The sequence below is a fragment of the Melanotaenia boesemani genome, chromosome 16 (assembly GCF_017639745.1).
Source record: "Melanotaenia boesemani isolate fMelBoe1 chromosome 16, fMelBoe1.pri, whole genome shotgun sequence".
Classification (NCBI taxonomy): domain Eukaryota; kingdom Metazoa; phylum Chordata; class Actinopteri; order Atheriniformes; family Melanotaeniidae; genus Melanotaenia; species Melanotaenia boesemani.
In genome coordinates, this window is record NC_055697.1 from 24,634,757 (window position 1) to 24,652,294 (window position 17,538).

The 17,538-nt window shown below is 38.0% G+C and overlaps 1 protein-coding gene across 3 annotated transcripts in view; it reads right to left on the reverse strand.

Annotated features, from left to right (window-relative positions):
• LOC121655339 overlaps positions 1–13,273 on the reverse strand; it is a 31,994-nt gene extending 18,721 nt beyond the window's left edge. Inside the window, exons 1-3 of one of the 3 annotated variants that reach the window (XM_042009910.1) lie at positions 13,037–13,273; positions 10,469–10,887; positions 4,508–4,626 (exon numbers count right to left, since the gene is read on the reverse strand). In XM_042009910.1, the coding sequence (XP_041865844.1) occupies positions 4,508–4,626; positions 10,469–10,887; positions 13,037–13,053 (555 nt within the window). In that variant the 5' untranslated portion in view covers positions 13,054–13,273. Of the gene's footprint in view, positions 1–4,507; positions 4,627–10,468; positions 11,437–13,036 lie in introns of those variants that run through there. The other 2 variants (XM_042009911.1, XM_042009909.1) reach the window with 2 other exon arrangements.
• Between the last annotated feature and the right edge of the window lie 4,265 nt (positions 13,274–17,538).

A 17,538-nucleotide genomic window follows, 5' to 3' on the forward strand; every position in this document is an offset into this window, starting at 1 on the left:
AATTTTTTCCTGGAAAAGTCTCCTCTGGGCATCGTCCAAAAAGAAAAAGAGCTAGAACTGGTATCAGTCTTATTACTTTGATTTCTTGCAGTTAGTCACTGTTGTTTCATAGAATAAGTCACAAAGAAAAAAGAAAGACAAACAAACGAGAATCACTGCTGTAGGCTTCAAAAGATGTTCAGAGAGAGGTTGCACCACATTCCTGAATCGTCACATATTCAGTTGTCTAGGCAGCCAGTTGTCTAGGCTGTTACTGGAGCAAGCAATGATTCACAATGATTCGTGGTTGGCCTAGATGCCAGCATTGGCAGGGTGGAGTTCATGATGCCTTTCTTGTTGTCTTTTTTCCCCAATTTTTCCATTTTCTAGATCAAGTTGGCTGGAGTCATCAGTAATGTTGACTCACATGGATTCCAGTCTTTGTTAGTCAGTACTAAAATATGGGAATCCAGGTGCTATCTCCCACCCCATGATGTCCTAATTCCAATAAAAGTTGGGGCACTGTGTAAAATTGAAATAACAAATGAGAGTGCAATGATTTGCAAATCTCATAAACCCAGATTTTATTCGATTAATTAATCAGTAACACAACTGGTTATAAAAGGAGCATTTCAAAGAGGTAGTTTCTCAGATGTAAAGACAAGCAGGACCTCACAAATCTATGACAAAATGTGTCCAAAATTGTGGAACATTTTCCAGAAACTGCAACATCTGCTCTCATCTACATGCCTCTTTCAGGGAAGGCCTTGTGTATTTCAGCAAGACAATGCTTAAACCCATAATACATCTATCCCAACAGCATGACTTTGCAGGAGAAGAGTCCAGGTGCTGAATTGACCTGTCTGCAGTCTAGACCTTACACTAAAAGGAAAGGTTTGGTGCACAACAAAAAAAATTAATTCTGCAATGAAGGCCCAGAACTGGTGGGCAGCTAGAATCCAACAGCCTAAATAAACTTTAGAAAAGTGGTAAAAAAAATAAAAAAAGGTAAATCAGATATCATCTCATCAAGTGGTTAGAAGCAAATGAACTAAGGTGCATACGGGCACAAGGTGGAGGTAGGGGAGCCTACATTGCTAGTGACTGTAATTTAGTACAAGAAGTAATTGTCCTAACTGATAACATACTGGCAGAGGGACACAAAGCCACACCTGTGGCGGACATCCAAATAAGGAAAATGGAAAGCGCTTCTTCTCAGGAAGTACTACTGATCCATGGGTATTTCTCTGAAATGATACCATATTTAGGAAAAGGACAGTAAGTCATATGATTGTATTATTTTCCAGCTCAGATTGGAAACAGCTGGTGAGTCATGTCATCTTAATCTACATCAAAGTTTCATGTTTGAGGGTGTGGCTCACACACTTTGAACAATCACCTTCATATCATTATTAAATATAATTATTAGTTTATTCCACTAGGGAAAAAACAAATATATCTCTCACCACCTGCCCAGAGAACAAGGAACATGTGTCCATGTTCCTCTTTTCTCTGCCCCCTCATTGTTCCACAGCAAGCCCAAACACAAATACACAAATATGTTTTGGAGTCAACTTCAAAGAGGATTTGCAACTAAGACACAAACACACTCAGACACTATTCTTTCTCTTTCCCCTCAGTATATGAGATGAAAGTCAGAGTTCATCATTCTTCCATCCAACCACTGTCTTCCTCCCTGTGTTTTCCTGGACCGCAGGAATCCCAGTAGTGGGGGTGAAATGATGGCTACCCTGCGTGAGTCTTATCACGTACGGAATAACTGCTCAGGGAATCTTTCACATACGGATTAAATCTAATTCTCCCTGATGTAAGACCACTGGGCAGGAATGTGTTAAAATCTTGATTTGTGAAATCATTTAGTATAGTTGATCAAATGAAAATACTGATCCAAATAAAAGAACTCAGAAGTCCTCATCTGAGGACTGAATGTCCAAATATTTATTATCTTATTGTAGACATTTCCTTTGGGATCCCTGCAAACCTGAGTTTATTTTTTGTTTTTTCATTGTAGGGTGAAAACAGGTAACAGCTGGTTGTGTTTTTCAAATCTGAGATGGTATCGGTACTGTTTTATCACCAAATGAAAGAGTGTAAACAGGGGAGGAGAGTTTACTTTTATTCCTAATAGTTTCAACTTTAAAAAGGGAATGTGGGAATGTTGTGTTGGAATGACAGAGTTCATTAATTATAAGAATCACAATATAATCCTGCAAGAAATTTCTGTGAGACTGGTGAGTGAAAGAGGGTCAGATTTTAAACTATGAAAGCTAAAGACACACCTGGCTGGTGGTGGAACTAACTGGAGAAATGGAAAAGGGTGCCACATCTTTTATCAAACATTACATTGTCATGAATTGCATTTTGTTTTCAGGTTGTTGGCACAGAACAGCCCTATAAGATACATTTTATTTTTAAGTTTTTAATCATGTGACTGGTACGGCTAGATGATGACCAGTAAATGATACCCTGGTATTTTTAGGCAGAATGGCAATTTTCAGTGAACTATGGATATGGCTACTTATCAAAGACAACAAGAAACTGACAGTGAAAATTATTTTAAAATGTGTTACAGACTGAAACAGTTAAACGAGTTGTTAGTTAAAGCCACTGTCATTGGGAAGTAATTCAATCCCAACTAAAGTTGTAGACAGGAGTAAGGCACTGCTCCATTTCTGCTACTTATGTGAGGGACAATTCAATCAGCTTTTTTCTATCTCTGTTTTCAGCTATTATCAAAGGACGCAGGTAACAGGGGAGATAACTAAGGTACTTAAAAACTGCTACAGTGCCTGTATTTTGCATTTGTTTTATGTTTACAAGTAATCTAAATTTAGAAATATGGAGATGTGCCATGAGCAGTTTCTTTGTAGGAGGTGGTTAAAGGCCATGCAAATATTGCATATGAATTCTATTTAGAAGAGTCTATAGTTGTATTTGTAGAGCAATTCCCTGGTTTATGCTTTTTTTTAGCCAATGTCAGACATTGTAAATGTAAATAACGGGTTGCAGGAGTAGTTTTGTAAATGCTCCACATACATGTTCTATGCAGCCATGCGGTCAAAAACACAGACAATTTAAGTGACAATAATAGCAAAAACATTGTAAGAGCTAACATGAAACATGCATTTAAGGGCTAAAGGGTTTGGTGGCTAAATGATGACTGTATTTTTTGGAAAACATGCAAAAAAGAAGCTGACAGAAACAGTTCATTCTCTCAGTTTGCATCTCATTAGCAAGCAGAACACTAAAGTGGGACAAGCACATTTCTGATTCATAAAACTGCTGAGATGCAGCCTTGTAGCTTTATAGCTGTTAAGCTTTTGACACTGAGGGAGCAGTTTAAGCTCTTTAACCAAGATATAAAAGTCCTGTCATGCATTTTTTTGACATTTATTTCCCGACCCAGTTCTCTGATGAGATTAAAGTGAATTCAAACTGGTTTAGACTTTCTTCCCTCTTCCTCGCTTCCCAAAGCTCCAGTCAGTCCTTTGATAGTAAATAAAACTCTGATGATGCAACATGCAGAAATGTTGCCAAGGATATAGAAGCCAAGAGGAAATTGTCTTATTGCAGATACACAACTTTACAACTGTACCATTCAGAGGATTTATACTTCCTGAGATAATGTAATCATCTCTTCAGTAAAGCTACTGCAAATGTAATTTCATGCCAGGATCAAAGACGTAGGCTGTGTGATTCATCTATCATGCTAAAATTGGGCATAAAATTAATTTTAATGCAACCAAAGCAAGAAAATTTACAGCACCTTGCAGGCAAAATTGCACTAAACTGAGTGGTTTGTGTAGACTTCAGATTCAGCCAACACCTCCATGTGTATCACTAGCTTTGTCTGCCAGCCAAGGAGCAAGCACCTTAACTGCTACAATTCAGTCAAAAGAGCTTTTCTTAGTTTAATCATATTTAAAGACCTAATTTGTACCTCTAAATTTAGTTTTTGCATTTTTCACACAAGTGGAAACTAGCTAGATGCTTTGAAGTGTAAACTTGTGCTGCTTGCCCTCAACAAGTCCCTCTCATGCCTCCTTACAGTCGTGCGTGTTATGCTGATGGTTGTTTTTTCTTCTTTCAGTGTATTTAGTTTGAAGATGTTTTTCTGGATTTACTACAGCTCTAGGCTGTCTGTTTGGTTATTTTCTGATCAAAAGTCCTTACATTGTTCATCACCCCAAGTACAATGGAAATAACCAGCTGGCCACAGGCTCTCTCAGATGACAATGACAGATTAGAGGATTTTTTTTTACCCCTGCAACAACCTTGGGGAACTCTTTTGCATGCTTATTTACAGTCATTAATACAAAAGTACAGCTTCATAACAAAAAGCTTTAAAGAAAATAAATAAACAAAAAAAATAACCTACCCCAGTGACAAAAGACACAGAATGATCTTTCCAGTCAGCTGCAACAGTTTGGCGAAAATGCATGTTGTTGATGGATGATGTCAGATACCTACCCCCACACAAAGACACAAAACACACATCATCACTCACCCTTTGCATGAGCAGTCTGTTGTAGTCATCCCCAATTGCCCGGAGTTGTCGCCCGAATGCCTCTGCCTGCATGACCCCTGCTGTGTTTTGCTGCGTGCTAGAGGGGTTGGGAGAGAGCCCTGCAACAGACAGTAATAAAAACACAAAACACAGGCTAACTTCACTAATACGGTCAGGTATGCATGTGTTATATGTTAAGTCAGAACCATTCACCCCGGCAAACTGCATTTTTCTGCAACGCTGCTACACCAGGGCATCAGGTTTGTTAATCTGTGCTTCTTTTAAGTGAAACACAAGAAAATACTAAGAACAAAGTCCACAGTTTCTTGTGTGGTTGAGAGTTAAGACTTGAAAATGCTATCAAACCTCGACATCCATATGTTCCTATACATTAAGAAAAAATACAGAGGAACCAGTGTCAGTATCAAGCTGCTTTACAGATATAAAGTCCTTTTTAAATCAGCTCCTATGATAATAACTGAACTTTCCTTTGATTATAAATCCTTACACAAACAAAAAAGAACCATGTGATTCAAAAGAAACTGAAAGCACACATACGTTTTTATTAATTAATTAATTATTTTTTTGTGGCGACTTTGCTTGTGCATCTCTGTAGCTGACACCAGTAAAGGCACTCATGGCTAAGTCAAGACATGAGTACATCCTATTAGCATAAATATTTTGAGGAAATTAGATAAAGAGAAAAAAAGGAAGAAAACCTTTGTCTCTAAATTAATAGATTATTAGGGGAAAGGTAACTAGTGGATACATGTAAGAAACACAATTTAATGGATGCACAATATTTAATACACGCATCTCACATGACAGAGGCTCTACCAGCTGGCCGAGTGTGTGTATATGTGTGTGTTTTTGTGGTTAATCTGTTATATTTTCAGTGTGAACAACTGTATGACTATGAAAGGCCCTGGCCTCTTACCGATCTCCGCTTATGACTCATGCATGTCGTTATGAAACCCAGATTTAATATTTCTCACATCCTCCAAAATTAAAGAGACCAATTCAGCAATCAATCCATTAGGCTACTGAATGCACCGGCTGCACGACTGAAGCGTAATGCAACAAGTGAGTACTTTGGTAGAGGATGTAGAAATGCTAGATACACTGTGTAAATGGTAATAAATGTGCTTAACTTTATAAGGAAATAGGCCACTTAGTAAAAGTTCATGTGACCATTTCTTTTACCATCTTGCAAGAATATTCCGATTTGGATGCTTTATTTATCCTAGATGGTCGCTCATTTTTACATTGAAAAAATAAAGAACATCAACAAATCAACATTAAGAACAAACTTACAGAGCAGTTGTAAAAGAAGTTAGAAATTATTATCTTTTTCAGTTACTTCCTAACTGGTGTCAGCACAAAACAAAATGTGCTGCAATCGAACAACTCACCGTTTGTGGTTTGCTAACACTGAAAGGTGTGCATTTCAAAAGCAAAGAACTTAAGAGAAAGCATTTACACAAAAGCTAATAGCAGTCCCGATTGATCAAAAATAAAAAGTCCTCCAACTGAAGCCAGTTTGTCAGTCTGCTTTGGATTCCTGTCTAAAGTTTATTTATCAGATCATAGCCTCAGGCAAGTTCTATCTTTGTGCAATCAGCCCCATGGTTGCATTATTAAACCATGTGAATATCCAGACAAAAATCCCTCAGCAGTTCCACTTTGATACTGAAGAATGCTGACTGTACTGCAAGTGTGTTCTTCCTGGTGCAGGAGGAGGAAGTGCTGTGATACTGAGCACAAACAAGATAATAAACTGATCCTCCTGACTCCCCCTGTGCTCTATCTCACCCTACAAACACACTAACAGTCTTGACAGCTGAGACTTGACAATAGCACAAGAGATATGGTACTACTCCATGTATTATCATCTCTTGTGCATCTTCATAGATGTAGTGGACTGGCTGTGTTGCAAAATGTTTCTGTCTGCGACTTACAAAAGAGCTGCAGGCCTATTTTGACTGCTTAAAATACACACTTAATGAAGATACGTACACACACGTGTACTGATTGCCATCTACTTTGTCTGGCTGCAGTGAAAGAGAATAAAAGAAACATAAAGCAATCAGTGAAGCTAATCACTCCTGCTATATAAAAAAGCAGAGCCATTCAAACAGAGACTACAATGTGCTGAAGTTTTGGAGGTTTTATTTCAATCTGCAGAGATTACTTTGACTTTTTTTTTTTTTTACTTTAAACAAACACCACTATCCTCAGATGTACAAAAGGCAGACACATAGCTACAGCAACTTATTTTTAACATGCAGAAATGGTTGTTTCTTTTGTACCTAAGAACCTTTCTCTATTTGGAAAATATATCAAATCATGAAATAGTGGATATACTGTGAAGCAACCCTGCAAGGGATTCACTTTGTTGTTTTCATTCATTTACTTTATGTGCCATAGCTGAGCCTCGTGGCATAGTTTAGTTTGTTACCAAGCAACAGAATGGGTAACTTTTGCCAAAATCATCACAGTTGAAAACTGGAGTCTTTATTTGTTAGCTGCGCTGATGAAAACAAGCCCACTGGAGCACTATTTTAGATCACTGTTGCTGGAGGTGACAGGCTTGCGTGCTCTGCTCTATTTTTGTGTTGAAATAAACAGCAGAAAAAAAATAAAACAAGATCCAGGCTGTGAGAGCTGTTGAAGTGCCAACAAACAATCTGGTGTCCTCTATGTCAGTCAAGATAAGGGGATATGATTGTTGCGTTTTATCAATTTGTCTGTTTCCAGCCTGATCCGAATCACCAATGAACAATCCAAGTAGAGGCACAAATACAATCAGGACAGATGAGGACATGTTCAGATCTGACAGCTCAGACCACATCCAGAGTAAATTGAAAACAAATGTGGCCACAGTCTTATGCTACCTTCTCTGTTTCCCAGGACATACACGATCAAATGTTATAATGAATCCATGCAAATGTCTGCCAGAATATTTCCTTATGCTTCCAGTTTCCATAAAAAAGACCAAATACCCAAACATTTGTGCAGTAGCAGAGATCAAAACAATTAAGAGCAGCTCCAAAGCTTCAGCCCATCCTGAAAGGTGGAAATGAACTCATTGCTCCAAATGATTCAAGTCAAGCTGAGCATCTGTCTGGCCTGTAAAACTGATGTTTTGATGTAACATTACAAAACTTCAGCAGGTGCTGTTGCACATAACAAGCAAAGTGGTTAGCTATTTTAAAACTTAAGTGTCTTTAGTCAGTAGAGGCATATTAATACCAAGCTTTGCAGACCCTTCCCAAAATTATCATTATATGCTATTTATCTTGTCTGTTTAAAACAAAGATTCTTAAAATTGTTATTCTATTATCATTATTGCATTTATGACTATAACAAACAGACTACAGTTTGAACATAACTGGTCATTCAGTTTATGAGATGGTAAAAGATGAGGTTAAACAATCCCATCTTGAACAAGAACAAAACTAGAGAGATGATTGTTGACTTCAGGAGGAACAAGAGTAAGCAAAACACTGTTTACATCCTGGATGTGAGGTCGAGATGGTGGAGGAATACAAATACCTTGGAGTTCAGATGGACAACAAACCAGACTAGAAATGCAACATAGAAGCATCTACAATAAGGAACAAAGCAGATTCAACTTCCTGAGGAGGTTCAGATCCTTCAATGTCTGCACCAAGATGCTGCAAATCTTTTACAAGTCTGTTGTAAAAAGTTCATTCTATTTTCCTGTAATCTTTTGAGGCCGCAGAGACTCAAAGAAACTAAAGAAAACTTGTTCTGTGCTGGGAAAACACTGGATATGCTGGAGCTGATTGTTTAGAGGAGAATGCTGCAGTTAATGGATAATTCTTCACATCCTCCACACACAATAGGGAAGAAACAAGTGTGTTCAGTGAGATGCTTCTTTAGTTCTGCTGCAACACAGAAAGGTACACAAGGTTATTCCTCCCCACAGCCATCTTTGAAGTGACTGTACTCCAGTAGCCGATCATACTGCAACAAAAATGCTCCTGTTACATCAGCAAGGGTCTAGCAGAAGTAGTCCAGAAAAATAATTGGTCTCAGATAAGTCTTTTAACTATAAAATACAGCTTTAGGTGAAAATTTAAGGATTTTAAAAGGTTGATAAAGTAGTTTCTATTCATTTAATTTATTGTTTTACGTCACATTACATAACAAAACCTTATTTTCATATTACAGCTAATATGGTGGCTCAGGAGGAACTGAATAGGGAAATGTTCAGGTGACCGAATATAATGTGGGACATTGCAGAAACATTTGCAGATTTATTTATGATTGCCCACTATGTGGCATAGGTGTTCATTTGCAGATAGTGTTGGGAGTAACGTTTGGCCACAAGGGGTTAATTATGCTAAAAGTTCATTTTGTGTTTTAACATGTGGAGCCAACAGTGTTGGACATAAAATATCAGTCTTGACATCTGGGAGCAGCTTTGGGATTAAATAATCTCAGGTAAGTATCACCCAGGTAACAACGAAAATATCCGACGTGTGAGAAAGGCTAAAGATGGAAAAGCAGAGGACTGGACTTTCATTACTTCCACTTCCTGTTACATATTATCTGCAATTTACACTACTTTCATCTTCTTGTGCCTGTACTGCTTTCATCTGAAGCCGGCTAACTTATTCACTTCCACAAATTTTTAAACTCTTGAAATAACCCTAAAGTTCACAACTTAGTTATTATTTACTCAAGTCTTCCTTTAAATGGGAGAGTGTGTCCAGTTTGCACATCATAATCTATTTTCAGGTCTTAGAGAGTCAGTACAAACAATGAAAAAAAGTTAACTAAGGAATGAACTAGTCATATATTTTAAGCCTGGTCTAGCTGAATTAACTGCTGCATTGTGGGTAATGTAGGAAACAAGGTTTTCTTCAATTTCAAGCCTGGATCAGTGTGTCTCATCACAGACACTATATTTGGGTGTGGTTCTGCTGCTTTAGATATACGTCATAACCAGAAAATGATTGCGTCCAGCTTATTCTCAGAGTATATGATATAAAGTAGTTATCACACCATGTATAATTATGTATTTGTCAAAAGTAAACCAAACCACTTACACAATGAAGGGAAATTGAGGATTCATTGTATAAAAACAAGCTGTATATTTCCTTTGACAGCAGGCTTGAGAGTTTGGTTTAAATTTGTCCAGCGAGGTTTGGGAAGGCAGCAGATATTACTCAGTGGGAAACAGATACAACTACAGTGAAACAAACATGATTAATTTTGACTTTTCTTTTAATGACCAGCAGGAAGATATCTTACTCCTTGCTAATCAGAATGATACCAATTATTTAAGAATAGTGGGGAAACTGTCTTCTCTCATGATGAGTATTATCTAAAGAAATAAAAGGAGGACAATAAAAACATCCTGAGTATGTTTTTATGGAATCTTTTTATTATTATTGTTAACACTCAACACTACCCCACCAAAATCTTTGATAAAAGAACCTTCAGGGATCTTTTGTTGGGCTCCTATCTGGTTTCATATTTACTGTACACCCACACAAAAGTAGCAGCCAGTAAAAACATCCACACTTGCTTGTATTGGCTGAGTCAGACAAGAAGCACAGAATTTTTTTTCTTTTAGTAAGAGCGCAAACATAATAACCACAACCACACTCAAAACGTACTGGACCTGCCCGAAATTAATAGCTGGAAATTACTTCAAGCTTTTTAAACAACATCTTTAGGCGTGTGTTCGCATAGATGTGCCTTTTTTCTCTCTTTAGGAGGCAACGAGATACAGAAAAATGCCAGCAAAAGCTCTTGCAGAGATGGAGGATTTGACCACTTCTCTTTCTGGAAGTAAACCTGCATGTCAGGTTATTTGTTGGTTTATTCGTCATCTACTTGTCAGTGGACTTTGAGACGACAAGCATCCACCCATGTTAACCTACCGATGCTAATTAACTGTTATGTTGGCAAAGTGCCTGTGCTCACCGTGCTGACGGTGTGTTCCAGGTCCTCCGCCGTGCGCCTCATCAGCCATTCGCTGCAGGGCGTGGTTCATCACCTGGCTGGCAGGGCTCGGAGTCTGCGTGGCTTTGTCAGCCGTCACTGGCTTTGTGAAGAGCGGGGAGCTCGGCGACGACTCGCTGTCAGAGGAGAAATATCCACTGGATGAACGGCGGAAGAGTGGAAAATGGAAAGTTGGTCTGCCCCAAACTAAGCTGGTTGGGTTTCTGTACCAAGACGGCGAGCCCGGCTCTCCTCCTCCGGCTCCCGGTTGTGAAAAGCTCCGCTCGCCGCCGTAGTTCGAACTGGGTGTTTGCGCTGAAACACCTACCACGGGTGGTGGATCTCCTCCGCTGTACTCTGTCGTGGTTACTTCTTTCGAGCCATCGGACGCATTTAATGGTCTGTTGGATGAACAGAGCGGTACCATCAGCCTGGGCTTTCATCATTCTGCGCAAACAGTCTAAATTCTCAAGTCTCTGCAGCACCTGGAGCTGCACAGCGGTGCAGCGTCAAGACAGAACCTGCTATTCCAATATTGCTTTTAGAACTGCGGGATTTCTGTACTCCTGATTCGTTTCAAGCATAGTGAAAAGCACTGATGTTTTTAGTTGGCTCTACATTGTTTTTTTTTTGTGTGTGTGTGTGTGTGTTCCTGCGGGTGGAAGCCAAGGTTTCCTGTCCAAACTGACGCACGGCGCGTATCCATTGTTTGTCAGAAATAGCTGATTATAGCAAATCTTTTTAAGGACTTTAGGAGGAGGAAAGTGTAAGCCGACATGAAGGAAGCGACTGGAGTGGCTTTAACTGCGTCACAAACAACACAAACATATTGGGATATTTTGACTAGATCGCCAATCCACTTTTAAGTTCACTTTAGAGGAACATTTCTGCTTAGTAATCGCTGAATTTATTCAGTTAAGTGGGTACAATTCACTTAGTCGCTTCATTTGTAACGTCATTTTATCTGGTGATTTCAGACGATAATATTTTCACCTTTCCCTTTTTTAAAACTTTTCGTGGTTGTTACGGGAAAAAATCATGAAAATGAGCATATACCGTTTGTAGTGGCGCTTCCTGTTTGCCAAAGTTTACATGCAGTTTTCTAAGCGAACTGATTCCCAGCGGCAAAGACGCACTTTTGTGACAAAATGTCTAAAACAATATACCCTGATTGGTTTTCATAACCAGCTTCGTGTACCGGCAAATAAATCTGTACCTGCCTTGTACTCATTTTTACGCACGGCGAAGCAGCGACAGCGCGACGTTTGTTCTTCAGCCATATGAAAATATGAACTTTCCATGTGGGGTTTCGGTGCAGATCTGAAAATCAGGAGGGGAGATAAGCTTGTTGGCTGTGCTTAGTGAAACGGCGCTGACGCTAGCCAGGAGTAAAACGAGATGAAAAGCAACGATGCCAAAGAATGAGGGAGGTTAAAAAACAAACAAACAAACAAACAAAAAAAAAACCTTGAGGTTTCAGCACCAAATGTTTAAGAAAATCGATCGATCCAGCAGCGCATCTGCCCTGTCACTGTATGAGGGAGGATACAATGTTTGCGTCTCCGTAGGCGAGGAAACGGATAGAAAAAGTGACATTTCAGATTACACGATAAGGTTTCGGTTTTACTATTAATACAAATATCTCAATGTAGTTTAGCAGCTGTCACATAGAAGGTAAAAGCCTAGTGGATTGCGCCTGTTATATTTATATCTTTCTGCCAAGTCGACATGGTGTTTGCGCGCCTCCCGCTGGATATGGCGCAGACGTACCTCTTCAAAGCGCGTCTGCAGAATCTTACCTAAATTATTTATGACTGTCCACTATTCACTTGTTATCAAGAGATTAAATACAAAAAATACACAAATGTAGTTGCGGCTGCTTTAAAATGTCACGCCAATTCTTAAAGTGACTAATAAAACTTCTCTTATTCTCTTAATAGCTGGAGACAAAGCGACAAAAACCGACGCTTGTGTGCCACTGTAAACTGACACAATCTTTTACCCGTGTAACCGGGGCCCCGATGACTTTATGGGTCGATTAATAACTCAAGCTCGTGCGCTGCGTCCCCGACAAGCGACGTGAGCAGGACCGCTGCAAAACGCGCACATACATTCAACTAAATATTGCTGAGAAAACTTAAAAAAAAAAAAAAAAAAAAAAAAAAAAAAAACAGAACCGTGGCTTTGATACATAATCCAACTGTAAAATGTTAATTATTTTAGGACATTTGGAATAATGCAAGAAGAAAACACGATAACAGCATTTTTAAGAACCTTGTCATGAAATCTAAACTAACACACTACAATGTTATTAAATTAGAAGGCAGAGTATTTAAACTGTAAAGCCAAGTTAATTAAGTTTTCAATTTACCGGTTTACAAAAACAGCGTAATTAAACTTTAGACCTATAAGTTATCTGTGTCTGCAGCGTGACAGATGTCATACCGGCATGGCGCGGCGGCTCAACACTACTGTAAAATAGCCGCAAACAAATAGCACGCGCACACACACATATACACACGCACTCCTTTTGGCTATGTCCTCACTCACCTGGACGGACGATGCATATTAGTAACGAGACATCGCCAACAAGTTTTATAAGACAAGGTAAGGTCCAATGAGATCAACGTGAAGGAAGTGATAGAAACGTACACAAAAATAAAACGATTAATCCCAAAGTATGTAAAAACAAGGGCTCAAAATTTTGCAGTGGTGGTTGAATTATCCGCCTCGTCCGAGTGGAAACTGTACCAGAGGAGGTAAACAAACTCCAGCCTGCTCTTTGTCTGCTCTGGGTTTCCTTCCTTCTCTCTTCTTCTCACTCTTTTCTAGCAAAGCTAGACACGCCCAACCAACCGCGGGGCGTGTTTTGTCTGCTTTATTAATAATTCTCTGTCGCCCCCTGTCTGTCAAATAACCCTCTTCAGCTTTGTATACTTCCGTATGGTGAACAAAAATCAAAGTTAAAGATATAAAAATAGTAAGAACCATTACAGAAATGATAGTCAGATCTGCTTGTTATTCTGGCTTAACCACCCTTCTTTCCTATTTTACCTCATGTGCTGCCCCCCTTCTACACACAAACAGCTCAATATTGACACTAGACATTCACAATTTGGACGAAACTGAGCCTACACTCAAAACATGACTGCTGACATGAAAGTAGAGCACATCAAGTACCCTAGTACTGCAGTTATGAATCATTATAAAACTTTATTATAGCAAGATTTATCTGAGACAGATATTGCTTCTGGAAAAATCTTCATTTTGTTAAATGAGGACATTTTCTGATAAAATGCAGTGGCTCATGTCTGTTATCTACCTCCACTTTTTTGTGTGTGGTATGTAGCACGTGTTAATTTTTATTAGTTTAACTTAATATATATGAGGACACTGCCCCTTGCCACTGTGCTGACAGTGGCATACTGATGCATACTGCTGCAGTTAAATGGTTTGCACCTTTCTGTTGATTGGATGTCAAATGTCTAGAAGGTGGTTCTTGTCCAATACAAACCTTGCAGAGAAAGATGTAAAGAATAGACATGAAAAAAACTTAAGCTTGTGGTAAAAACTGGTTATGCGGACAAATAACCTGCCAATCTAAATTAAACATAAATGCACAATGTCTATAAAACTACAAGTTCACAGGCACCACTCACAGCTGTGTGTAATGGATGGTATTTATTTTGAGTCAAAACATTGTTGTTCTTCGACATTTTTGATAATAAATAAATAAATAATATCACATGACCCCTGGGATGGACTGGTGACCTGTCCAGTGTGCACCCTGCCTCTTGCCTGCTAATTGCTGGGATAGGCTCCAACTTCCCAGTGACCCTGAATTGGAATAAGCAGTATAGGCTATATAATATCATATGACTATATATTTTTTTTTTTATTTATGGCATGTTGCTCACATATTGTGGTGTGCAGACTGTAATACCTTTGCACAGTGGAGGCTGAGGTTTTTACGGGTGGTTGTAGCAGGCCTACAGTGCTTCATTCCAGCATCAGGTTCCTGAAAGCAACACAACTCTGACCCGAGCTCTGGCAGCTGCAGGATGTAGAAGACAAAGAAGGCAGAAATCAATAGAGACGGACAAAAGTGAGGCAAACAATTTCATTTACATATGATCAATACTAATCAATCCTTCTGAGTGTGGGAAAATATGTGTGAATGACTAAATATCTGCTGTTTCTGTTATACCACAGCTTCTTCATTGTTTTCTGTCTGTGCACGACACAGTTTGGAGCTGTGTTCAGTTTGCTGGTGATACTGGAGATTTTGTGGTGATTGTGATATTTAAGGGATGAACTCAGACCCATAAATGTAGTCAGAAAATATTACTAATGAATGCAAATACTACACAGATGACCAATTTAAATGTATTAACACTGAGAGTGCCTTTACATTGATTCATTTTAATAGTAGAAGCTTACATAAAAACTATACAAAAATTAAGAATTATTTAATGCAGTTTAATCAATTTAGCGTCATTGCAGTTACTGAAACATGGTTAGAAGATGAAAAAGAATCCGATATAGAATTAGAAGGATATGAGCTTTATACGTTGAACAGGGAAAACAAAAGAGGTGGAGGGGTTGCTTTTTATGTTGATGAAAATATGAAGTGTAAGGTGGTAAATAAAAAAACTATGTGTGTGGATGATCTTCTAGAATGCTTGACTGTGGAAATACAGGTTGAAAAATCTAAAAATATTCTGATTAGTTGTTTGTATAGGTCACCTGGTTCAAATCTTGATTTATTTAATAAAAAAATAGATGCTTTGTTAGGTAACACAAACAAGGTTCATATTGTATGTGGAGATTTCAACGTAAATATCCTTAACCCTCAAAATAATCTTAAAACAACAGATTTTATGTCTACTGTCTATAGTAATACTTTCATACCACTTATTGTGAAACCAACTCGAATAACAAAAGATACAGCCACACTCATTGACAATATATTTACAAATCAGTTGACAACATATATAACATCTGGATTATTAATAACTGACATCACGGATCATCTCCCCATCTTTAGTGTGTTTTATGACCTCCTCGGCAAACAAAACAGTACAACCAAACCATCTAATCTCAGAATGACAAGGCTTCTAACATCGGAAGCAATTGCTGCACTCAAGGCAGATTTAGACCAGCAGTCATGGGATGAGGTTTATTCTTCTAGTAATCCTGACGAGGCCTTTGAAACATTTAATTCAAAATTAATAACTCTATATGATAAACACTGCCTACAACGTATAATATCACAGAAAAAACAAAAAAGTAAACCATGGTTCACAAAGGGAATAATAAATGCTTGTAAAAAGAAAAATCAATTATACCGAAATTTCTTAAAATTCAGAACCAACGAAAATGAACATAGATATAAGGTTTATAAAAATAGATTAATAAATATCATTAGAGCCAATGAAAAACACTATTATCATACACTATTAGAACAACAAAAGAATAATATTAAAGGTATATGGAATTTATTGAACTACATAATTAGAAATGGTAAGAAAAAACATAGTCTCCCCAACCATTTTGTTTGGGATGGTGCAATATTAAAAAATGCAAAGGAGATTGCAAATGCTTTTAATGACTTCTTCACCAATGTTGGCCCAAGTCTGGCAAATAAAATCCCACAAACTAGTAAATCGGATCCAGCTCAAATGTGCATAAATTCAAATCTAAATTCCTTCTTCTTAAACAGTACAAGTGAAATTGAAATAGAAAGCATTGTATCACAATTCAAAAATAAGAAATCCTCAGATTGTTTTGACATGGATATGGACCTGGTGAAGAACATCATTGGAGGCATAGTTTCTCCATTTACATATATTTGCAATCTGTCCTTTTCAATGGGCACATTCCCAAACGGAATGAAAACTGCAAAGGTTATTCCAATCCATAAAGCCGGTGACAAGCATATCTTTAATAATTACAGACCCATATCTCTTCTACCTCAGCTATCTAAGATCCTAGAAAAATTGTTTGCTATTAGGTTAGACAAGTTCATCGACAAACATAACATATTAAAGGAGCATCAGTACGGCTTTAGGTCAAACAGGTCTACATCCATGGCTATTATGGAGCTTGTGGAATCTATATCCACAGCAATTGATAACAAGGAACACACGGTTGGTGTTTTTATTGACCTGTCCAAGGCATTCGACACTATTGACCATAATATACCTTTAAATAAGATGGAACGATATGGTGTCAGGGGTATAGCATTAGCATGGCTTAAAAGTTATCTCACAGGTAGGCACCAATATGTGCATATAAATAATGTCAATTCTGAACATAGAGCAATAACACATGGAGTACCACAGGGCTCTGTTTTAGGGCCTAAACTGTTCATTATGTATATCAATGATGTTGGTGACATAATGGATCAGTTGAGCTGTTTACTCTTTGCAGATGATACCAGTCTTCATTGTTCAGGGAAGGATTTATCTAAACTTATGCATACCGTTGAAGAAGGGTTAAGAAAAATAAAACAATGGTTTGATTTAAACAGGCTCTCTATGAATTTAAATAAAACTAAATATATGATATTTGGTAATAAGAAGAATAATGGAGTAATTAGTATTAATATAGACAATGTAAACATTGAAAGAGTGACTGTAACAAAATTTTTGGGAGTGTATATTGATGAAAATCTGAATTGGAAAGAGCACCTACGTATTCTTCAGAACAAGCTTGCCAAAGTTGTCGCCACTTTGGGAAAGACTAAATATTATCTAAATCGAAACTCATTAAAACTTTTATATAATAGCTTATTTCTTCCATATATAAATTATGGCACAGAAATATGGGGCAATACCTACAAAACAAACACAGATCCGATTTTCCTACTACAAAAGAAGGCAATAAGAGTCATAGATAAGGCTGGTTATTATGCTCCCACAAATCCCATTTTTAGCCGACTGGAAATTCTAAAATTCACTGAACTTGTTGAATTTAGAACGGCAATAGTTATGTTCAAAGCATTTAATAATATTCTTCCTCCTTGTATACAGGGGCTCTTCACTCAAAGG